This window comes from Loxodonta africana, chromosome 20, assembly GCF_030014295.1.
Source record: "Loxodonta africana isolate mLoxAfr1 chromosome 20, mLoxAfr1.hap2, whole genome shotgun sequence".
In the NCBI taxonomy this organism is placed as follows: domain Eukaryota; kingdom Metazoa; phylum Chordata; class Mammalia; order Proboscidea; family Elephantidae; genus Loxodonta; species Loxodonta africana.
The window spans coordinates 25,699,396-25,725,877 of NC_087361.1; the positions used below are offsets into that span (position 1 = coordinate 25,699,396).

Consider the following 26,482-nt stretch of genomic DNA (forward strand, 5'->3'; position numbering starts at 1 on the left):
ACTTCGATTGACTTATTTAAACAACAGTTTAGCAATTGGAACCAAGTAGATTATAGACAAAATGAAGAAGGATGTAAACACAGCACAGATGAACAGTAGCCATTTTGTAAGTATATCCTGAAATCAGGCCTTAAATAGTAAGCGATGGTGCAGTTTATAGAACATATTTCTGTAATAAGAGCTTTTCCATTTTTTACTAACAGGATGAAGTTTGCTTTGTGGAGTTTTTCTAAAGATTATGCATTGAAAGATACGAACAGTTTATAAACCTAGTCTAGTTTCAATGTGTCTAGTAGCACCTACCTGATTCTCTCAAACTACCATACTCTATTAACATATTATTGCATTTTTCCACAGATGGTAAGGAGTGAACTGTAAAAACAAGCATGCAATCACATCAATGCAGACTTATTTCCTTAAAATGTCATACTGTATATGATTTATTATGTTAACACTCAACCACATCATATTATTTATGTTCTGTATACTCTGAAAAAGTGCTGCTTGACTGACATCGTCCTTTTTCTTTGTAAGAAATCAACAAGATAAATGATTCAAAAAAAAACACAGAAACCCAACAACTTAAAAATTCTAATGTTGCCCTTAAAAGGTTTATACTTTTCTGATAAATAATCTAAGATACAGCACCCTTGTCTTTCATTTGATATTAATACATGATGTCATAATCAACCATTCTCATACCCCAAAAATAAATTCCAAGACATTATTTTTAAAACCGTAGGCCATCGTGCTTTCAGACATCACAAGTATAGCTACCATTTAGTCATATTTGTTTCTTCCTTAAAGGTGCAGTGTTTGCAAATGGGAAAATAATTTTATCTAACTGGATTTTTTTTTTAATTCTTCAGTATATAATAAATTTCATGAGAATTAATCTGGCAGTATTGTATCTTATTAAAAGAAATAATAAGACTTTAAATTGACTCTGTTTCATATTTAAGAGTACAGCATTTCTTAATGGTTACATACTCCCCAATTTCAGAAATAATTCAGAGAAAGAGACTTTCACCTTGAAGTTAAAAGCATGGCAGAAATTTTCTATCACTCACTGTTTCATAAGTTTGTACCTCACAAAATGCATAGACAGGAATTTAATATAAAGAATTAGTTCATTTGTACAGAAAACATATCTTTAACACTTCTTTTTGGCAAACCAACATAGGTAAGCAGCTCTGGAACTGCCAAATTAAAATTTGTAAATCTTTAGCAAACTAAGAGTTTATTTTTAGATTATTATTCAACTGTGGTTGTAATTTAAAACCTGAGGCTGTGCACTGGTTGTTAGCTTAAAATTGCCTTTCCTTATAACATTGTGCTTCCATTGTATAACAAATAAAAATTAACAAGAACTAGAAAAAGTTGCTGTTGAACAGTGCTAGGACATACAGACAAAAATACTAATACATGTTATCTACTTATAATATTTGTTTAAGTAATATCTAAAGGGATATAATGGACATTAGAAAATGCTTACTTATGACTGAAGTACCTACAGCCAAAAAAGTTAAATATGTATCAAATAATGTTTAATTGGATTTATTATATGCACTATATACAGATACTAAAATGTCTTGAAATTGTGCCCTATGGATACTTCAATTTTGTGTAGGCAGGTGAGTTGTTATGGAGCAAATAAATTACAGAATCAAATTAGAAAAAAAATGAATGAAATTTTTGTGAGTCCCAAAGCAGTGAAATGTTTGGAACAATTTATTTGTAAATGAAGCTACATTAAACTAATGGTAGGTAGGATTTATATAATTATATAAAAGGACATAATTGCCATCCGTACACATGGCTCCTGTATCAAATACTATATTTTTAAATAGCAAATTGATACAGAGTTATCACTGTAATCTCAAACATTTCAGAGACTACATTCCAGTGTTTTCTAGGGGATGTTTCCAAAACATGTTGTCTTGAAGACAGACACTTGGAGAACATTGTTTGTAAACCTCTAATCTTCTATTGACTTAAGCTCATTAGGTCTTCACCTAATCTTGTTACTTGTAAAAGCTGTCCAATGGCAAACTGATAAGGTGTATGATTTTAAGGGGAAAATGAGTGAGAAGAAAAACAAAAAACAAAAAACCCGTATACATTTTTTCAATGTATAAAAGCAATTTGATATTGTGATCCAAGGAGATGATTAACATTGATTGTTAAGGCTGTATATTCAAGCACTGTATGTTAGAAGAGCAATGGTGTGAAATTTAGGCAGTAGGAAATGTCCTGCATTATGGATGGTACGGTAATTAAAGAAGGATGCTTTCAACAGCTGATTGTTGGTGTACACTGGCTACTGACAGCAGTACGATATGGAAGTTAATAAGGGTAGCAGAAGATGGTAGAAATGAATTCCAAAAGATGATAGCCAGTTTCCTCCAGCAGCCAGCCTGGGCAGTTAAACTCAAATCTTGGCCTGCATTTAAATGAAATACTCTTTTTTCTCTTCGGCATTGACTTGGCTGCCTTCAGCGTTGATGATGGCTGTGTCAGCATCCGGTGCATCTTCAGCTCCTTTAGCTTCATTTGTTAAATATGTTCCTGTGGATATTGGAGGAAAACATGTTAGATCACAGGACATTAGAACAACAGCCACCACTGAAAACACATGTATTGAGGAAGGTATTTATGCTGGATTTCTTACAGCTTGAAAAAGATTTTGAGGCATAATAAACCACAATGTACCCTTCCTAAACTGCACACTTTCTTTCAGCTTTCAGATATGTATTGTAGGTGAAGTCGTGGCCAAGTTAACTAGAGGCAAGAGTCAAATGGAAATGTGTAATGAGTAATTTTGATTTCTTTAATGATGAATGTAGACCATGTTATTCACGCAGTGGTAGTGATCAGGGTTCTTTCTTAAGATGGTGATAATGATTGCATCCAATGTGTCACCATTCTTTATGGTAACTCCATTTAAGAGTGGATTATAGTAGCAGTTTGCTACCTGGTTCATTGCAAACGATCTTTGTTTCCTCACTAATGTGTCCACATGTGTGACTACAAATTTACAAACGAAACACTGACCAAATGCTTACTGCAGAAGAGAGAGTTATTTTACAATTAGATTTCAGTCGAGATAAATGACAAACTTGCTTACAATTTTTTCACAGCCAGCGGCTCCCTTTGTGACCATATTCATTGGAGAGTATTATTTTGTCTAGGTTAATCCAACTCGAAAGTTAAAAAGTCAAGAAATTTAGAATTCAGATCAATCGCACTCTCTTACACACACACACAATTTTAATATTCCCTGATGAAATTAATCTTGAGAAAGTTTTGTTATTAAAGTTAAGAGTAGTTTTATGATGAAACTAATCTTGAGAAAGTTTTGCTACTAAAGTTAAGAGTAGTTTTATTAAATACAACCTACCTTTATGTCTTGCCAGATATCGACCAAGCAGGAATATAGAACACAGTGTAACAAATACAACCACAGCCACTATCCCTCCTATAAGAGCATGGTCAGGGCCAGGCTGGCCAGCCAGAGCATTGGGATCTAGAAAAGGAAGAGAAATATTGGTCTGGCTAGTGTGTTATTTAGTCACGAAGTAAAATCTGCATTAGAATGAGTTATTTTGAAAATTATCAAACTTCTTTTGAATAATTGCATTAATGTATATTATGCCATTCATTTTATCAAATATTTATTTCGTGCCTCTGAGGTACAAAGAAACCCTGATGGCGTAGTGGTTAAGAGCTATGGCTGCTAAGCTATAAACTGGCAGTTTGGATTTACCAGGTGCTCCTTGGAAACTCTATGGGGCAGTTCTACTCTGTCCTATAGGGTCGCTATGAGTCGGAATAGATTTGACAGCAATGGTTTTGGTTTTTTTTAATAAAGTACAAGATACCTGGTGACATAACTTTTCACACATCAATCACTATAGCCATAGAGTTTACATTTCAAGGGAAAGAACGGATAAATATGCATGTAGTTTTGGATAATGATATGTCTTTCTTTCCCCCTCATCTTTGACTAAAAAAAAAAAAAAATTGTCAGAGTAACAAACACATCTTTACAATTTTTTTAAAAATAAATTTATGTCATGGGACAGGCTGGGGCTAGAGACAATAATTTAGGACTTATTAGTATATAAACATTACCTAAAGCCATGGGAATGGGAATAATTCCCAAGAGAGTGAGTACAGAAAGAGAAGAAGAAATCAGAGAATTGATCCCTGGAAAATCCCCAATTTCAGAAAATCAGACTGAGAAGCAGAGAGCGCTGAGGTAGAAGGAGAATCTGGAGAACACACTACAGAGGAACAAAGGGAAGAATTTACATCAAGGTGGGGAATTACCAACGGTATCAAACGTTGTTGACAGGAGAGAAAAATGATGAGTGAGTATTGATAACTAAATACTTCTTAGCTTTTCATTCTAGAGGGAGTGGCTGGAAAGAGGCATATTTATAATCCACTTTTACAGTTTGCCTTTAGAAAGGTATTGCAGGAAAGGAATGTGTTCAGTATAAGATGGCTAGTTTTTAAGCACAAATGAAAAGATAAAAAAAAAAAAATTGGATACTGAAACGTTTGGAAAATTATTTATAGAAGCCACATGCTAAGGAAGAGGACTGAGGGAAGCTTTGAGCAACAATATCCATTAAGGTTCAGCTCTAAGGCAAAAGATCAGATCGAGTGTACAGCTTTCCCCCCCAAGTCCATTGTTTTAGACAGACCTCATGGTAGTGGATAAAAATTTAAAGGAGAGTTAGGAAATGCAGAAAGTGAAGAAATAAATTACATGTGGCAATTATGTCTTCAAATAACTTTGAATTTTGTTACAGACACAAGGATCTGACAAGTAGATTAGGAGTCAACTGAGTTTTTAATAAAAATGTAGTGCCAAAGAAGCACTTGTCTACACATTACAAAAAATAAAAATACAAATCTGAAGGGCCAAATAACCTCCAGACCCCTAAATCTGGTGCGAGTAAGAAGTAGCCTGTAAAAGCTGTGTTACCCACATGAAGAGCATATTCCCCCAAACTGCATTGCACTTGTGGAAAAGATTTTCAAGTGAAAGATTCTACACACAAAGTCCTGAATTTACAAATAGTTGATACTAATTCATAAACCACTTGCTACCCTCTGTGTGACTTTGGGCAAGTTTCTTTACCTTCTCATCTTTACAATGTGCAAGATAATACTTCCTACTTCTCACGGAGTGTGACTGACAACATTAAACTCTCCAAAGGGTAGAACTGGGACCACAAAAAGAATGAACATAGGAGAATCAGAGTTTCTCCAGGGAACTACGAATATTGCCAAGGCAGAGGGAAAGGTTAATGCCAGCTGACACGATTTCATAATTGCTGTGGGTTAGTGACTAGTCTGCATTTTCCACCGTTCCTTTATTTTCAAAGAAGAGAATTTATTGTGCTTCTCCTGTCTCTGTTCTACCATTGCGTATTGTGTTGGGATAGTTAGGCATATCGATAACTTGTCTTTTTGGTTCAGTTGTCCCTGTACTAATGCAAACAGATCTGATAAGCAAGATCCTGCATATCTAAGGATCCCGGACCTTGAGTTATGGGTTGACTTGATGAGATTTCAGGTTGACTCTTTGGAGAGAATGGCCGTGTTTACGTGTGGCGAAAAGGATGAAAAAATATTTGGCAATTAGAAAGGTATGGTGGGGCAGAGATATCTAACTAATTAGCAAACTTTTTTTTTCTTCTAGTGCAGAGAGCTAAGTTATATTTTCTAGCTTCCTGTGCAGTTAGAGATAATCATATGACCTGTGTTGTAGACAATGAATCTAGGTCTGGTCAATAAACACCTCTAACTTTTTCATATTCTTTCCCTTCCAGATGGCTGTATTGGGAAGGATCCCAGGGTGATTTCAGGAGCTATAAATTGAAGGTGAGGTGGCCACTAGAATAAAAGAAGCTCTGGATCATTGAATCACCACCTCAAATAATTGGCCTTCTAAGAATACCTGCATTGAACTGCTTTAGAAAAAAAATAAAAGCTTTATTTTAAACACTGAGATTGAAGAAGTTAATCTGTTCCAGCAGCTAATGTTAATTTAATTATCTATTATATATTTCTTGTGCTTTTCTTAACTTCTGACATTGGGTAGTGATTTAAAAAAAAAAAAAAAACGGAAGAACAAAATCTTGATCTGATCTCTTTAAAATCCTCAAGACACCAGATACACACAGTTGTATTTCCTAAATCTTTCAAAATCGAACACACTTTCCAGGCACTTAGAAATCACTATTTTTCATACATCACTGCACTTGTCTTGTTAATTCTGAAAGTGAATGTAGAGAAACAATATTGCTAGATCAAAGGGTATAAACATTTTAAAGGCTTTTGATGTTGTTGTTAGGGGCCGTCAAGTCGGTTCTGACTCACAGAAACCCTATGTACAACAGAAGGAAATACTGGTCCTACACCATCCTCACAATCTTTACTATGTTTGAGTCCATTGTTGCAGCCACTGCATCAATCTTTCTTGTTGAGGGTCTTCCTCTTTTTGCTGCCAGTCTACTTTACCAAGCATGATGTCCTTCTCCAAGGGCTAGGTACATTTTGGCTTTTGATACACATTGTCAAATAATATTGCAGAGAGATTTTACAAATTCATCCTCCACCAACTGCATCTGAGGGACTTCTTCTCCCCCATACACTACTAACATCAGATATCAACATTCTTTTACATTTTTACCAATTTGACATGGAAAAGTGAAACCCCAATTTAAATATTAGGCATTTCTTAAATTACCAGTGAATGTAAATATTTTGAAATATATTTTTGGACATATTAATTTTGAAATGCCTGTGTATAAAATAAAGCTTGACCTTCATTTGTGATGTTTGCAGTCATAAATAAGTCTTACAATTTTATGCAATCAAATCTATCAAACTTTGTGTTATAATGTCTGGCTTGCAGGGCATGATTTGAAATGCTTTTGGCATGATACGATTGCACACATATGGATCTTTACTGTCATGCTTTTATTGTTATTATTTTTAATTCTTAAAAAATGTACTTTGGCCTGTGATTTTAGGAGAACCATAAAGTATATCCCTGCTTCTTATTTGACAGCCTGTTGTTCCCTTAACTATTTCTTTCATTAATAATTTTTTACATCACTTACCCTAAGATAAATGTCTATAGATTTTGTGTGTTTCTGCACATTCTAGTCGATATGACTAATCTGTTTCACCAAACATACAGTAGTGTTATAGTTTTAGAAATTCTTTCATGCCTTCTAGGGAAAGCCTCAGTTGAGTCCAGAATAATTTCATAAGAAGCAAAAATGTAAGAGTATTTACTGGAATTATACTAGATACATTTTGTTTTATAAAGTGCATTTTCCAGGAGTATTGTATAATTCTTCAGTTACTCAAATCTTTCCTGTCTTTTAGTAGGTTGTACAGTTGTTTTTTTTTTTTTTTACAGTTTTTTTTTTACATGACCTACATGTTTATTGATTTTATTTTTCATTTAAATATTTTAAAATTAACCTTTTAAAAATATCTTAAAATGTTGTTATTTTTTTCATTATATTTCCTGCATTCTTTCCTTCTGTTTCTCACTTACATGCATTTTTATTTCTTTTCAATTTTATTCTCTATAACATTATGTCTAATATTTATTTATTATTTATATATTTCTATTTCCAGACAATTGAACTTTTTAATCTTCCTACTGGTTTCATTAGTGCTTCAATTGTTCTCTTAAGGATTTTATTTCTAATATTGATGTCTGGATTTTTTTCTTTTTCTGACTGCACCAGTTAGTACTTTTGAATAATAATGACAATTACAATATCATCTTGATTCTGATAATACCACAATTGCAATAAAAATCTATGCGGATCCTCATTTTGACAGCGGTTGGTCATTTTGACAGTGGTCTGTCTGATTACTCAACTCAATATACATATATAGTTGCTTTCACCAGTACTTATGATGCAAAATTTGACATTAACTCTATTCAGCCCCTGAAGACATGGAGCACGCATCTTAACTTGTCTGTTAAGAAAGAATAATTCACTGATAACAGCATCTTTGAATCTTGAAAACCTAAGAATAATTTTGTCGTGAATGAACACTCAACTGTTTAAAGAACCCTTGGTTTTTATATGTTGGACTTAAGAATTCAGAACATCTTGTCTGAGTGTTTTATTTGTTAGTTTGTTTTGCCTTCTCCTCCAGAATAAATCTGAATTCATTTGGAATTCTGTTTTGTATTCCTTTTTAAGTGGCCTGCTTTTTCTTCATTATTGCCGTTTTCATTCTCTAGTTTTTCCTTTGCTATGTTTTGATATTTTACCTGGAGTTTTTCTCTAGTCAGAATTTTGCTCCATCTGCAAACATACTCTTTTATTAAAATCAGGATTGGTTTATTTGTTTTTAGCTTATAAATTCTTTTTTGACTTTATATTCAATTAATGATTATTCTTCTTTATATTTTCTTCTTTGAAAAATCCAATTATGTACCTGTAGGAGCCCCATATTTTATGTTGCACATATGTCATGCCATCTTTCTTACTTTTATAGTCATTTTACTAATTTACATTTTGTTCTAGTTATATTTCTCAAGTTTATGTTCTGCTTTGCTAGTTTGATTTTTTTTTTAAATCACGGATTCTCCTTTCTTCTTCCAAAAGTATTTTGTTATTGATTATGAATTTGGTTTACATACACTCTCTATTTAATCTGAGTCTGCTCATATTCAATAGATGTTTAAGCATTTTTATTTCGTTGACAATAAAAGTAGTGCCTTTCTAATATTTTCTTCATTTCACTATAATAAATTTATTGAAACATCTGGGAAAATGTTTTTCCTTGGCAAATATACATTACTTCCTTTATTGCAATTATTTTTCATTGTATGCAGACTGGATTTAGTTTCTGGCTTCTTTTTTTCCCCCTATTTGAGTAATCTTGGTTGTTTTTCTTTCTTTCTTTCTTATTTTTACTCTTATTTATGAGATATTTTGAAGAGGAGTTCTCCGTTCTGATGTTGGTGTTTATTCTTGTTCAGCCCTAATGCCGCAGATCAATCCAGATCCAGGTAGCTAGATCACAGCTACAGAAACTGAAATATGGATCCTACGACAGCTAAGCATAGGGATGGAATGGCTTCATATGTAGATTATTACTGGTGGCAGATTTTTATTGATTTACTTAATATAGTTTTGTCTATAATTTTCACTCTCACAGTAGAATTTCAGATTTTATGTAGTCTGTTCTTTCTTCCCTACCTCCCTTCATTTTTTCCTTCCTCTCTTCCTTTCTTCCATCCCTCCCTCTTTCCTTCCCTTTTTCCTTCCTTCTTCCCTCCTTCTTTCTTTTTTTTTTGTTTCTTTCTTTTTATTTATTTTTATATTTTAAGGCAGTTGGTATAATTTATTTTAAATCAATTTACATTTATTATGTCCATCATTCAGAAACCCTGGTGGCATAGTGGTTAAGAGCTACAGCTGCTAGCCAAAAGATCAGCAGTACAAATCCACCAGCTGCTCCTTGGAAACTCTATGGGGGCAGTTCTACTCTGTCCTACAGGGTCACTATGAGTTGGAATCGACTCCACAGCAACAGGTAGTTAAACATAGTTCTGCAGTAATAACCATCGGAGTCACAGAAGGGCAAGAGTCAAACAGATCAAGAGCAGAGTAGAATAAATTTGACCACATATGATATTGGAATGTGCAATAAAAACCACTTGATCATGCTTTTGGTGACCTACGTCCATTTTGCAGTTTACGATTTTAGGAAATGGTTGGAAAACTCTTGGAGGAATTTCAGTTTAACAATAAAATGGTTCAAAGATTATAGAATTAAACCCAAAGGAATAAGCTGAAAAGCTGGAATTATCACCTTTATGAACAGAAGCATGGATGACTTTTCAACTTTATTTTCTCTACAGATAGTTGTCTACATCAAAGCCAAGCTATATTTAGCATTTCTAGTCAATTTCATATCTCTTTGCTGGGAGTGTATTTATACAGTATATTTAAGATTTTGGAAAGTAGAATTTTAATAAGAAACCGTAATATGATCTTTTACATGTACAGTCTCATTTGCGTTATGTGAAAAGGTAAAGTAATGGAAAATGGGTTTGGGGAAGTCTTGGTTATCCATATTCATCTCCAGCCAATGATTTGAAGACAAATAGGACCCCCAAGTCTGCTCATGTTAATCTCTCTCTTAGTGAATGACTAGTCACGGAGCTGTGCTTTGTGTTAGGTGCTATTTTGAGCTATACGGCAAACTCTTGCCCTATATACAATCACACACCAATATTTCATATATCAACAGCATCACATTGAACCAATTGGAATGAAGCTATGTTGTGTTATGTAGACAGAGAGAAGGAAAGTGGTAGAAAGCAGCAGAAAAATCAGTGAAATGAAAGAAATGATTCACAAAGGCCTGGGTTTACAAACTGTTCGTACCAATTTGTAAACCACTTGCTACTCTCTGTGTGGCTTTGGGCAAATTTTTTAACCTTCTCATCTTTACAATGTACAAAATAATACTTCTTATTTTCTAGGGTTGTCACTACGATTATATGTATTAATGTATAAAAGGGCTTAGTAAAATGTCTGACACAGAGTAAGTGCTACATAAAAGTTGATTATATGTAAAAAAAGTGGAAAAATGTGAAATATGGAAAATATTAAGTTTATTTTTCTCAGTCTCTTAAAATATTGGTTTATGAGTTTTAATTTATTCTCTGTGGTAACTGAGAACCACCTGAAGTGTCCAACTAGTTGAGAGATGGGGAAAAATATTAATGGAGGAATATTTTCATAATATGAAACTGGTTGAAAAAGAATCTGGTGTAGGCAGATGAGTGAGGAATAAATGAGAGAATAACTTATTGAGTATTTATGCTATAAATGGCTCGTCTTATTCAATGCATGTAAAGTGTTGACTCAGAAAATTGCAGTTATTAATGTAAAGACTGATAAACAGTAGGGCAACTTGCCTAAGCAGGGTTTGGAATAATCTTTGTAAGACTTTAAAAAGAATTATGAAAATCAGTTTTTAGAAGGAACCAAATGACTCCTATTTTGAGAACAAGAACTGGTAGAGGTAATTTCTAGAGTTTATCTTTTCATATAATTCTACCGTCTTTTCTTCTCTCAAGGTTAGGAATTCAATGCCCATCCATGCTAAATGACTTCCTGGGAGTGCTGTTTCGTCACCCTAAAAGATGTCCTTCCCTTCTGTGTTTGCAAAATCCAAACAGCAGTAATCAATCTCTCCATGACAATTATCCCTGAATTGTTTAATTGAGTTTTCCTCATGTGGTAATTTACTTCCTTTAGTTTTATCTTCCCCAAAGGCATAACTTTCCTCGAAGATAGAGGCTTTATCTTACACTTGTAGCTACAATTGCATTTTTACACACATCTTGAAACCAAGTAAATTGACTGAGTCAATGGAAATGTTAAATATGCTGAATTCCAGAGAAAGCTTCGATCTTTGGATACCATTTTGCAGTGCTGGGCAATGTTACCCCTACCCTTTCATGATATTATATTATTTGTTTAAATATAATAATACTGTTACTCTATTTTGAAAATTAGGGCTGAGTAAAATGACTCATCCAGGTTAGTACTTAATTAATATTTTGGATAATTTGATTTTAACATTAAATTTGATTTATTTTTATGTACTAAAGGGGCTACTTTTCCTTCTTAAAACAGTTGATGCTTCAAAAAGAGTGTTGCTATAGTAAACATTAGAAATAGTTATACATAATTTATGGAAAGAAATATAGTGTCCTTTGGCAGTATATGACATTAGCAATGTCCCTGGAGAGAAATACATCATTATGTTCACTCAAGGGTCATCTATTTTTTGTCTAATTTTATGCACAGGTGTCTCTGACAAAAACAAAACAAAACAAAACACGAACAGCCTTTACAGGATTAAAAAAAAATGAAAACACATTTTCTTTAGTGCCTGTGCAACGATTTACACAAAATTTGAACTAAAAGCACTGTGTATAAAGACTCTAAATCTGAGTTATAAATAAAGGCTACATCACACAACAGATTTTCAATAATAGATTTTAAAATATCCCTAGCAAGCACAACACTTAGCCTTTACCCTCAAATGTATTTATTGTAACATAAATTTGTTTCTGTATCATGCTAATAAACAGCAAATGTCTCCCCACATGTTTCTGTGTGTAGTAACACATGTACTTTCTATACCTAAAAAAATTTTTTTATTAAATTTATCTGTTTATTGTACTTTAAGTGAAAGTTTACAAATCAAGTCAGTCTCTCATACCAAAAGTTACACACACCTTGCTATGTACTCCTAGCTGCTCTTCCCCTAGTGAGACAGCACACTCCTCCTCTCCTCCCTGTATTCCCCATGTCCATTCAACCAGCTCCTGTCCGCCTCTTCCTTGTCATCTCGCCTGCAGACCGGAGCTGCCCACATAGTCTCATATGTCTACTTAGGCCAAAGAGCTCACTCCTCACCAGTATCATTATCTACCTTATAGTCCAGTCCAATCCCTGTCTGGAGAGTTGGTTTTGGGAATGGCTCCAATCCTGGGCTAACAAAGGGTCCCGGGATCATGACCTCCAGGGTCCCTCTAGACTCAGTCAGGCCATTATGCCTGGTCTATATACCTAAAGATTTTGACAGTAATTATAAAAATCACTATTTTTGTTGTTGTCATTGGTGTTTTTTCATTTGTGTGGGTGTGTTTTGAGGTTGTTTGGCTTAGAGATACAAACAATTTTATAAACTACCCCAGCAAGTGAAGGCAGAGGTGCTGACGTAAGGCGTTGTTGCATCTTATGCTACTTTCTCACTTTGGGCTACAGCTTCTGAGAACTATCCCTCTCAGGATCTTCTCATCATGTTTCATGACTTTTGGATTCCCTAATTATATAATCATTGACTTGCCTAACATTTTTTTTTTTATAAATGTTTAATAAAGTGTTGGACACAAAAAAATATACTTGAATAAGATACTCTTTTGTCCTTGAAAACAAAGATTTAAATGAAAAAATTTCTTCAAAAATGATGTTATTATTTTTGGGAAAAAAGTAGATTCTAGCATGATTCCATTTATTTCACTGATCTTTCTCTCTGGTGAACTCAGGCTAGTTTTTTACTTAACTGCTTTGAGTGAGAACTTTTTTTTCAGCCATAAAGAATTTGAACTACTCTAGAGAGGACTCTCAACCAGCAGAATAAGATAGCTATTTGGACCGAGGTCCCTCCACAAAACGCTTCGACACCTTTGGAATGGATGTCTGAAAGTGGAGAGAACTTGCGAGAAGGAGATTACCCGTGTGATGATAGAAGGAAGATGAAAGAAAGGAATGACTTTTAAGGTGATCTAGGTGATCAAAGGAAGATGAGGTACATTTTTTTGAGTAACCATAGGAGAGTTATTGCTTGGAAAAGTCAATTAAATTCTGCATTAAGAATATGATATAGAATGCAATTTTCCTGCATTAAACAGTAGTCTCTCTTTAAGATGAGAGAATGTTTGAAATGGTATCTGACACAAGAGCTTAAGAGCAAAGTTTACTTCAGTTGGACTTTCTTAGAGTTTTAGTTTCCCCAACTGTAATGAGTATATATTCCTGCTCTCTGCCATCCTCAAAGGGTTCTTGTTAAAACCAGTTTGTGTGTAACCTGTGCATATAAATCATGCATAAGAGGTTCAATACATATTATGTCAATAGGAGAACAAGATTTAAGAGGTTAGAGACCATAAATAAGCCCATGTTCTGTCACTTTGTGTTGGTTTTATCAGGAGAATATACTCATTCATTCTGCAGTTCCCTAGTTCTTTTACTTTTATGTGATCTCTAGAAATTGCTGTTTTTTTTTTTATTCTGCTGTCTCATGTTTTTCCAGCTAAGAACTGTTTTGCCTTCAATGTCAACAATACCTAACTCTTTGCACATCAATGCTCTCAGCCTGAACAAATAAATGGATAAATGGGAACAACCATTAAGAAGAAAGACAAATGGCTAGTATATGACATTGAAATATGTGTGTTTTGGCAATGCATTCTGTACAAATTTAAAAAAGATGTATTAAAGTGTTTTTAAGCCTAACAGAGGTTAAATAAATTGCATGCAATAATTTCTACAATAACAGTTAAAAAAAAAAGTTTTTAAGCACATTATTAAATGAACCAAAAACAAAATGTGTGGCCTAATTTTAATTAAGTATGCTGTCACAGAAAACAAGAGTTTAATAAGGAAGATTTCTTTTTTTAAAAAAAAAATACTTAGAAATGCAATAAAAACTAATTTTGACAATAATAATATTTATAACATCCTATATGATTCTAGGAAACCCTGGTGGCATAGTGGTTAAGAGCTACCACTGCTAACCAAAAGGTCAGCAGTTCAAATCCACCGGACCCTCCTTGGATACTCTATGTGGCAGTTCTACTCTGTCCCCTGGGGATGCTATGAGTCAGGGTCGACTCAACAGCCTCAGGTTTAGTTTTTGGTTTTGCTATATTATTCTAAAATGTTTTGTCTGTACCAAGTGTTTATAATATATATCAGTAAGCAGAAATAAATGTGATGAAAGAAAAAAATATTTTAAATGATGGGGAATGATCACCATTTAGATCATATTCATTCTTTTTGGTACCAAATTTTTTCCCTTAACACCATCCATCTCTGAAATGTATACTACCTCACTAGTCAATTTAGCCACACAAATTACATTGTACTTTTTAAATTTATTATTCTGGTCATATTTAAAAGAGTCATATTAACTATGTTTATACACATTTTAAAAACTACCGAAAATGATAATTGAATCAGTTCCTCAATTAAAATAAATGAACATATTCATAAGTGTCTAATATACATGCCCTGTCTACATATCATAGTCTACATATCATTAGGGGAGGCCATCACATAGTAGTAGGAAAGGTTTGTGCATGTTTTAAATACTAAAATCTGAAGTTTTAAAAAATTATATCCTCTTATTTTTTCCATGTACTAAATTATGTTCAAATAGAAAATAAACCTCTCCCGTCTGGTCCTTTATACTGTAGCTTTGTGGCGAATATGCTCCTTAACCTCTGTCTCAGTTGCAGCATATATAAAAAAGATAAAAGTATTATGTGCCATAAAGATCTTTTGTGTGGATCAGACTGATGTAATACATACAAAAGTCGGTACAATGCCTGTCTCATAAAAGATAATGGTAGCAGTAATAGTTAACATTTATTTAAAGAAGTATTCTAATCACTTTATTAAATACACAAAGCATTACCATTTAGTAGCACTTGGTTATCATTTTCATACCCATTTAGTATAACTTATAGTCAATATTTAAACAAAGCTTTCATCATTAATAATTTAGGTACCAACCTCCAAACTGAAAACAAAAATTGACCCAAGCTAAATTAGACTGCATTGGAGGAAAGGTACTATCAAAAGAATATCCACAAATTAATGTGAATTAAAAACAATCAATAAACTTATGGATGCCTGACCACTCATGTTCCTGTGAGTAACTTTTCCAGGTTTCAGGGAGGATTCCGTTCCTGATATTCTGTGCTCTCTCTGTGTTGGTTTCTTTCTGAGACCATTCTATGAGGAGCATAGAATATAAGAGCCAAAGGCCAGCCATTACTGAGTTTCCTCCTCATCCCATAATCCACAATGTATTTTTCAAGATGGCTAAATCTGTAAATGGTGACTAGAATCTTGGCAAGTTCACACACAAAAAAAATTATTAGGACCCAAAAAATAATGGTATCTTTGTAGGAAAAGATATTAGTGTTCAAATACTTGAAGTAAAAGTGAAATTTGCCCTCTTAATTTAATTGGTGAGTTATAATAGACACTAACAACAACAACAGCAAAAACCCAAATGCGTTGCCATGAAGTCGATTCTGACTCTAGTGACCCTACAGGAAAAGAGTAGAACTGCCCCATAGGGTTTCCAAGGAGCGGCAGGTGTATTTGAACTGCTGAACTTTTGGTTAGCAACCATAGTTCTTAACCACTGACCCAGGATACCTCAAATACTATATTGTAGAAAGCAACTCGGAATGCCAGTAATTATTCTTGGATCCATCGAGCATGTTTATTTACCCAGCTCTAGAAAGAACTTTTAAGGAACACTGTATCAAATTTAGTGATTTCTTATATAACATGAATTCTGAGAAAAATATTAGTGTAAAACTCCAGTGTAGCTGACTCTTGGAGATCTGGCATCACTGAACATAATTGATAAACTGAATGCCTGTCCAACCCAGTGCTGTTGAGTCGATTCCGACTCATAGAGACCCTATAGGACAGAATAGAACTGCCCCATTGAGTTTCCAAGGAGCGCCTGGCGGATTTGAACTGCTGACCCTTTGGTTAGCAGCCGTAGCACTTAACCACTATGCCACCAGGGTTCCGAATGCCTGTCAGGGGCTGCTATATCCTCATTCAGAATTTAATGTTCAGTAGCTAGTCTAAGGATTTAAACAATGGATATAAAAGTAAAAGTAGTTTTGTGTGCATTTGTGAGTGTAAAATACCCTCCAGTGTTCCCAGGACAAACAAAAAGGTTTATAACACACACCTCACTTAAATTATAACAATGATTTAAATTTAAGCGTGCAATAAATTTGCATACTTCATGAATTAATAGACTGTGATTTTTTTTTAATTTGAGAAATAAGTATGCAAAATACAACTAATTAAGCCTGTAACGAATTCTTCAGTGGAAATTGACTTAAATATTAATGAGTGGCAGATATGCCTATAAGATAATTCTGCCCTTACAAGTCAATATGAGGTATAATTATATGTAGAATTTTGTCCAACATCACCATTGGAAAGCATTGGGCCTAAATTCCTGTAATGCATGAAATATCTTTATTCATTTGAACAACTATTAAACAGCACTTTGTAGGCCAAGGATACAAATGAAAAGATTTTACAGAAAGCTCTGGGATGAATTAACTATGTCAATTTAAACTAAACTAAACTGAAGATAATGTTAAATGGCCAGTATTAAAATCTCTATATTCTAAACTACGTCTTGTGAACATAAAAGTAAAATTCTAAAATCTTTTCAAAGTGGCACTTCATACCTAAGAATATCCCATAATCATAATGAGAGAGGCTTATATCTTTTGTCTACTTAAATATTACAAATACAAGTTAAAGGAAGAGACTACGTCCTCCATAAATATCATTAGACTAAAGGACCAGACTTAATGGCCTGACTGAGACTAGAAGCACCCCAGTGGTCATGGTCCCCAGACCTTCTATTAGCCCCAAACAGGAACCATTCCCAAAGCCAACTCTTCAGACAGGGATTAGAGTGGACAATGGGATATAAGACGATACTGGTGAAAAATGAGCTTCTTGGATCAAGTGAGATGTGGGGGCAGAGAGGGTCAGAAGCTGGCCGAATGGACACTAAAACAGAGAGCGGAGGGAAGGAGTGTGCTGTCTCATTAGAGGGAGAGCAACTAGGAGTATATAGCAAGGTGTACATATTTTTTTTTTATATAAATTTTTTTATGAGAGACTGACTTGATCTGTAAACTTTCACTTAAAGCACAATAAAATATACATATATCACTAGACAAACAATCCAAAACAATTTATAGTCTAATTGTGACTGAAAACCTAATGTAGTAATAATTATTCTTAAAAATTTACTGTGGTTATTTCTGGTTCTGTAATACATGGAGTGCTGTTTAGTCTCCTCCTTTCCCTTTTCTGCAACCTCGACATAAAATTACTTTATATGCACTCTTGCCTAACATTTACCATCTACTAAGAGTTGAAATTATCTTGCAAGATTATACGTTAAGAAAATTAAAAAAAAAAAAAAGTTATATTGCAAGGTCACATCGTAAGGCAACAGGCTGGTTAGCACTGGAAATGTTAGGATCTGTTTCTCCATTTTGTTCACTGAATCAGAGACCTTATTTTGTTTGTTTACTTTACGTATGAGAGGAATTTTAAGTGCTACATTACTTGTGAGGTTTTTGTTGTTGGTGTTGTTAGGTACAAAACAGTAAGAAAAATAAATAAATAAGGCTTAAAATAGTCCTTTACCAAAGAAGAATTAAAAAATTTCCTTTTTGGAAAAAGACTTGCCATAAAAATGGAAGACTATTAATGAATTATAGTCTCAATTAAATCTCTTACAGTCAGAGATGCTTAAACTGGACTCAGCCGGTATGAATTGGGTGACCTTGAACAACTTCAATCTCACTGAGTCTCGGTTTACTTTTCTCTAAAATTCTGTTTTTACTGATTACCTACCTTATAAAATTGTTGCATAAATGAAATGGAATCTTACATAGAAAGGTCTAAGCCTGGTGCCCAGCACAGAGAAGATGCTTTATATGTGCCGGCATTGTATACATAACTGATACTTTCTAGTTTACCCTAATGGTCATTTGAGATGATAGCAGTGATGTCAATAGGAACAGCCAGAAAACCGAACCCATTGCTGTCAAGTTGATTCTGACTCATAGTGACCCTATAGGGCAGAGTAGAACTGCTCCATAGAGTTTCAAAGGAGCGGCGCCTGGTGGATTTGAACTGCCAACATTTTGGTTAGCAGCTGTAACTACTAACCACTACACCACCAGGGTTTCCAATGGGAATACAGAGGTCACCAAACTTAAAGGCATTCTCAAATAAGATGTGGGATAACTACAAAAAAGCTGTATTATATACCATATTGGCTTAATGTTAAAAAATAAAAATATAAATTATTGATAAGATAATTTTATGCTTCTAATTAACATTTTAATTAGAATAAAAAATCCCATGCAATTTATTAGGGCAATCATAATAGTCATTAATAGAGTTTTTGATCAAGCAACAAAAATTTTGAAATCATTTCAGAGTGTGTATGTAATTTAATTGACTATTTTTCATTACTTATGCCACTCTGTATCAATAGAAAACCATTACTTTTCTTTTTTTAGTAATAGCATGCTTTATGGATTTCAAAGACTTAATTACATTTTCCCCTTGAAAAAAACAATGTATTAGAAAATGCCATATTTTCTGTGAATCCTTCTCTTTTTTTCCATATGTATGTATATATATATGGAAACCCTGGTAGCCTAGTGGTTAATAGCCAAGGCTGCTAACCAAAAGATTGGCAGCACTACTTGGAAACTCTATGGGGCAGTTCTAATCTGTCCTATAGGGTCGCTATGAGTTGGAATCTACTCAGTGGCAATGGGTTTGGTTTGATTTGGTTACAAATATATATATAAATATACATATACAAATATATATATATTTACATACATATATACATATAAAATTGATTTTTTGAACTTTGAAAATAAAATGACATAATACAAATCTCAAATGTTAATGAAATGTGTAACATTAAATTGAATTCTTCCATTACCCCTTCCACCAGAGATACTCTTTATCTATTAGACATATTATTTCAATGTTGTCTTTCCCTGGTAACACAAGTGATTAAATGCTTAGCTGCTAAATGAAAGGTCAGCAGTTGGAACCCACCAGCCACTTCGTGGGAGAAAGACGGGGCAGTCTACTTCCATAAAGATTTACAGCCTTGGGATTCCTATGGTGCAATTCTACTCTGTTCTATAGGTCGCTATGAGTCAGAATCAACTTGAATGCAATGGGTTTTTAATATTCTTTGTTGTGGGGGCTGTCCTGTGTATTGTAGGATGTTTACTGCTTATTCGTGTTTTAGCACTTATGTAAAAATATGTTGTTGAGTGCTGAGGAGTCAAGTCTGATTCGTAGCGACCCTATAGGACCAAGTAGAACTGCCCCATAGGGTTTCCTAGGTCTGTGAGTTGGAACCAACTAGATGGCAATGATTTGGATTTTGGTTTTGGAATCTTTGCAGGAAGAAGCCCTGTTAGTGCAGTGGTTAAGGCTAGACTGCTAACTAAAAGGTCAGTGTTTTGAATCAGCCAGTAGCTCTGCCGCAGAAGGATGTGGCAGCCTGCTCTCTTAAAGATTTAAGCTTTGGAAACCCCGTGGGGCAGTTGTACTCTGTCCTACAGAGTTGTTTTGAGTGGGAACCAACTCAACGGCAGTGGGTAATGATTGCCTGATTTTTGCTCCCAGAAGTGGCTCACACTGCCCACCTTTCAGTTAGCAGCCGAGGCTTTAACCATTGCACCACCTGGGCTCCTGTAAAAATACAGAAGTTGAATAACCAAACTTTACCCATCCAACATCAAATAGTGTTGCTGTTCATCATTTTCCTAACCAAAAATTCTGAAAAGAATAAGCAATATTTTGGACCAATCAGAGCCTCTTTCTCTTCTTATACAGGCTAAGGACCATTTTTATCTTAAGTCACTTCCTTGAGGTACAATGCCATTCAGAGCAATACTCTAATCTAGGCAGTGGTAGATGTAAATTCTACCCAGAGGATCATGAGTACATCAGTTTTCAACTGACAAACTCGTTTCCTGACTTCTCTTGAGACACTAATAAGGCCTTGAATCAAAGGTCCAGTGTAATTACCATGTGTATTTCAGATTAAATAAATGTGATAAAAGCTTCCATCTGGCTGTTGATCAAACGTGGGGATATGCTGATTTCCAGTGACATATTGCAATACGTCTATTGTAGCAGTCCCGAATCCCTCCCTGTAAATTACTTACATTTGGGATTACTTGACTTAGGCAGACAGAAACATTACTCACTTCTTAAGTGCTGCCCAATGGGAGTTTTGGAGATGTAGTCTAATCTTATACTTGTAAAGCAAGACATTAAGAAATAATGGAGCCATGTTTACTTGACTAAATGACAATTGTGCTCAAACTATTTGAAGAGGCAAACTTAATTTCATAGCAGTCAGAAACTTGTTCTTGATGACAGAAGACTGCATCTAAAGGGATTGGAAATTAAGATAGATCAATGTTTGGTTGTGTTATAGATTAAATTTTGACAAATAAATGAAGTCTGGATATTTACTTTAACAAACATCAATAGCATAGCAAAAGCATGGAAAACTAAGAGAACTTTTGGTCTAAAATTTCACAGACGTATTGTCAGTCACTGTCATCATCCACCTATTTATGTTTAATAGGAAAAAAAAAATTCTAACATATTGGCTGCTAATTAAAGTACTAAAAAACAGTAGGAACAGTGGGAGAATTTTTTTTTTTTTTTTGGTTGTTTTGGAATAAGGGAAAAATAAAATCAATTAAGCCACTCGTTTGCATAAAAGGAAGAATGTGCATACCTAGTTTTCATGCTTTGTAAAAGCCTCTAAATAGTTGATTCAGGTTAATGCTGACCCCAGGTGTGACAGAGTAGAACTGTGCCCCATAAAGAATTTTAATGGCTGATTTTTCAGAAATAGATTGGCAGGGCTTTCTTCCAAGGTGAACTCTGGTTGTACTCGAACCTCCAACCTTTCATTTAGCAGTTGAGCTCATTAACAGTTTCCACTGCCCAGGATTTCTCAACCTTGGCACTAATGACATTTTGCACTGACTAATTCTTTGTTGTGGGGGCTGTCCTGTGTATTGCAGGATGTTTAGCAGTATATCTGGCCTCTACCCACTGGTTGCCAAGAGCACACGCACACACACGCACACAACCAAAATGTTTTTCAACATTGCCAAATGTCCACTAGGGTGAAAAATTGCCAACTGTTTAGAACCACTCCTCTAGGTAAATTTACTTAATAGGGACAGAGGTTGTATGGAAGGATAAGAAGAACAAATACGATAGGTTATCATTCTTTTCAGTTCTTTCTCACTTAATTTGTGAAGTCTGGGCTTAGGCTTCCTCAGTTAGAATCTGACCACATCACTTCCAGCTGTAACCCTGAACAAATAATAGTCCATGTTGTTTTGATGCTCCTTAAATGTAAAATAAGAACATTATTTACCACATAGGGTTACTGTGAAAATTAATAGGCTTATTAATACATATATACACACATTATTATAATACATTATTAATACATATATACACACACATATATACATACATATATATCACATATTTCAAAAAGAATAATGAAGACTGCAAATAGTATTGAATTTTAGAAAAATATGTTTACAAAAGGTCAGATGTAAAAAACAACAAAAAATTGATCAGAATGCATGTAGAGATGCTAAAAGAGAAAAGAAAACTGCAATTGTCTAGATTAAATAGGTGCATAACGCACAAAATTATATGGCATTAAACTGACTTTAAAATGTTTAAAATATGTTTGTCCTTAACAAATATTTATTGGGCTGAATGAAATCACATTTATTGCATCAAGTTGGACTCTAAGCAATAAAATGAGGCTGGGCATGAGAGTACAATGGGTGAGGAGGTGGGTTCTGGGCTCAGGCTTCCTCAGTTAGAACCTGACCTCATCACTTCCAGCTGTAACCCTGGAAAAATAAGAGTCTCTGTAGTTCTGAGGCTCCTCAAATATAAAATAAGAACAAAACAAGTATTTACCACATAGGGTTACTATGAGAATTAATAGGCTTACTTATATAAAGGACTTAATACGGGGCCTACTACATTCAAAGAGCTTAATGATATTAGTAGTATTGGGGAGAAAATACAAGAAAACATCTTGGTGTGAGCAAAATAATAATAATACTAATGCCTTAGGTGGGTTCTCTAGAGGAGCAAAATCAGGGAAGCATATATATATATATATACATATATATATGTTTATATGTATATATATATACTCCAAATGTATAAAGGGAGCCATGGTGGCACAGTGCTTAAGAGCTTGGCTGCTAACCAAAAGGTTGGCAGTTCAAATCCACCAGCAGCTCCCTGGGAACCCTATGAAGGCAGTTCTACTCTGTCCTATAGAGTCACTATGAATCAGAATCAACTCGACAGCAACAGGTATAGAGAGAGAGAGAGACAGGGAGATTTATTTCAAGGAAATGGTTCATGGAGATGTAGAGGCTGCCAAGTCCCAAATCTGCGGGTCAGACATCAGGGTGGGGACTTCTCCTGACTTACGTGGTTGACAAACTCAAAACCTGCAGGTCAGATGGCAGGCTGCTGGCTCACATCCCAAGAACTATAGGTTAGAGGATGGCAAGTAGGATGTAGGATCCAGAGAGCATGAGCTTTGCCAGAGCATCTACATATATTGGAAGCAGGCCACACCCCCAAGAAAACTCCCCTTTCAACAGATAGGTTGCTTATATCAGATCACAAAATGGAGAATGATTACATAATATATTCCAAACCACTGAGAACCATGACCTAGCCAAGGTAACACATAAACTTAACCGTCACAATTAATAATGGATACAAAATAAGGGGAAAATAATTAGAGTAGACATAGCAAATAAAGAAAGTCCAAAAGATGTCTTATTTCTCTGCTTTCTGATAGATGGGAATGGACAGCTAAGAACATGTTTTATTGAAACAGAGAAGGGGTGTGGTGGTTAAAAGAATATCAGAATATGTAGCTCAATTTAGCAGTACATGTTGATATATTCTAAGGCAGTTCAGAATTGTATTATGAATGCATCCATCAACTGTTTCCAATAAGCTCAGAGTTCCTAGAAACTGGAAGAGGGCCAAAATAATGCCTCTCTTTATAAAAGGAAAAGAAAAGAGATGATTCTGGAGATTATAGAAAAAAAATTATCTTAAAGTTTCAGGAAGACTCGTAGAACAAATTAACCAATCAATTTATATCACCAATAAAAGCTCTTAGCTATCTTTCCTCCCAAGTAATGACAATGCCTATGGAAACAGAGGTAGTCCCCAACTTACAACATATTAAATTTATGAACTATACTTACGACCATCTTTTTTTTTTTTTGTACATCTTATAGTTAGTAGGAGCCCTGGTGGTGCAGTGGTTAAGAGCTCAGGCTCGTAACCAAATGTCAACAGTTCAAATCCACCAGCTGCTCCTTGGAAACCCTATGGGGCAGTTCTACTCTGTCCTATAGAGTCGCTATGAGTTGGAATCGACTGGACAGCAATGGGTTGTTATCCTTAGTCATATGTACTACATACAATGTTGCAGTGTGTAATTTGATGATGTTATCATTCTCAAATGTTCACTCAGATATTTAATGTTATGATTTATAAAGATACTGATAATAAAAGGCAATAAAAATGAAAGCTAAAAAAAATGAGGTATTCGACTTAGCTCAGAACTAACACAGAAGAGAACGCTGTCGTAAGTCAGGAACTACCTGTGAGTACATTTACTGCGTATATGTACACTTGGATTATCTTAATACAGTGATAGAAAGAGTCTGTTGTTGTTTCCTGTTGAGTTGATTCCAATTCATGGAAATCCCATGTACACAGGGTAAAACTGCTCCTTAGGGTGTTCAAAGCTGTGATCTTTCAGCAGAAGATTGCCAGGCCTCACTATCGAGTCGCCTCTGAGTGAATTTGAACCTCCAACCTTTGGATTAGTAGTCTAGCACTTAACATTTGTGCCACCCAGGGACTTCATAAAGAGCCTAACAGAGGCTTATGAAACTAACAGGGGCTTATGGAAACACTGACAATTATGCAAAGAACAATTTCTAGGTTGCTTTTTGCTTTCTAGGGTCTTCGTCTAAATATTTACTCTCTTTAACACTGAATTTCAAATATCTGTCACTAGAGGCAGGAAGGTATGATGGAAGTCTCATACAGTAGTGGCTTGGGATCTCACCTCTGCATTTTACTAGCTGCATGCCCTTGGGCAAATTGCTTAACAGTGCTGGCTTTAGGTTTCTTCAAGTGTAAAATGTGGATAGTGACACCTGCTTCATGAGATTGGTTAGGTGGGAATATAATGAGTTAAATTGTGTAAAATGTTCACCCATGTTGGTCAACTTCTCTCATTCCAGCTTAGAAAAAAAAATTAGAATTTAGAGTTAGACAAAATTTATTACTGAGAGTATGGCTTGGAAATCTGGGCAATGAATATTCTGGTGTAGTGGAGAAGGGCTAAATTATAATCGAAGTTAGGTTATGGTATCAATAGGACAAGTTTCAGAGGAGGTAGCTAGCAGGAGAATTAATTAGAGTTTAGAATACTAAGTCTGAAGAGGGCAGGCTAAAGTAGACTCTGAGTCAGAGGAGTAAAGGTCTTTTAGTTAGCAAGAGCTTCAGAGAGAAGCAGAAAAATACCCTGTATTTGTCCTTGGGCACAGAATTTCTCTGATAACTTCTGAGAGGCAACTGAAGCCCGTATTTCTCAGAGTCCCAGGCTCACTTGATTGTCTCCACTTTCTAGAAACCTCTAGTGGCTAAAAGACCCCACCCTGTGGATTTAACACATGTTAAGAAGAAGTGGAGAAAACAACACAGTTATTATTATTTTTTTTTCTAAAACTTTCTTTTTATCCACAAGAGGAAAAAAAATAATCCTCAACCTAATAAAACTTTTAGCCTTAAGTTATTACTTTTGAGTAGTTTCTGGAAGTACATGTTTGACATAAGGTATTTTTTATTGTAGTTCTGCCTAAAGGTATTCCAATAAAGAACACATTTTAAAAAAAATCTTAAAAATAAATACGTTTCTAAGAACTTCACAATAATTTATTGCTCACTTAAAACCTAGCCTCTTGAGGTGTGGTCATACGTTATGGATGTCTTTTTACAGAATTTAGCTACAAACATCCCAGCTCTCTTAATGCCTTATTCTATACATTTTGCTACCTCTCTTTTGTCCAAAGATGCCAATAATCCAAATAACTTATGTCCATTTTCCTCTTACTATGCTTCACCTCTCTCTTTTTCCTTTCTTCTTGCCTTCCTTCTTCCCATCCCCCTTTGCTCTGTAAAAAGTATTGCTGTCATCTCTAAAGTCTAATGGAGATAAGCCAGAGTTAATTTTTCCTGTTATGCATCCATTGCGTATGCATTTATTATATATCCATCTGTGAAAATATAAGCTACGGCAAATATTGTTGACTGTCCTTCTTGTACTTATATTTTCATGTTATGTGTTGTCATGTGGTAACAACTTTGTGCTTAAAAAAGTAGCAAGTTGTTTTGGGGGTGAGTTAAGCTAAACCTTGAGCCTAAGGACTTGGTAGAGAAAATGGAAATTAAGAATATTGATTGAATTATACCCAAAAATATTATAGGCAATATTTTTAAGAGTGAAACTCTATACTCAGATTAAAACTCATGTAGCGAATGTATAAGAAACATAAAAAGGTAAGTTAGGTGGTTCTTGCAGAAAACAGTAGAGGTTAAAAGCAAAAAGACAAAAGCTTTAATGGAGGGAGCAATGAAGTAAAATATAAAGAGATTAGAACTAAGATGTTGGCAGAGAGAACAGAATGAAGAAGAGTGGTGTTAGAACAGAAGCATTGAGCTAGTGGCGAAAATGAAAAATGCACTACCCTTAAAAACAAAGGAAATAGCTAAAAATGACTAACATGTACATAGTGCCTTCTATGTTCGGAGCACTGCTACAAGCCCTTCATATGCGGCACCTCTTTGAATCCTCTCAACAGCTTCGTGAGAGAGGTACTATTTTAATATCC

At 34.7% G+C, this 26,482-nt stretch overlaps 1 protein-coding gene across 1 annotated transcript in view; it reads right to left on the reverse strand.

The window, feature by feature from the left end:
- Positions 1 to 2,076: 2,076 nt before the first annotated feature.
- CADM2 (cell adhesion molecule 2) overlaps positions 2,077 to 26,482 on the reverse strand; it is a 183,231-nt gene continuing 158,825 nt past the window's right edge. Inside the window, exons 8-9 of the mRNA XM_064273481.1 lie at positions 3,401 to 3,526; positions 2,077 to 2,568 (exon numbers count right to left, since the gene is read on the reverse strand). Of these exons, the coding sequence (XP_064129551.1) occupies positions 2,450 to 2,568; positions 3,401 to 3,526 (245 nt within the window). The 3' untranslated portion in view covers positions 2,077 to 2,449. The remainder of the gene's footprint in view (positions 2,569 to 3,400; positions 3,527 to 26,482) is intronic.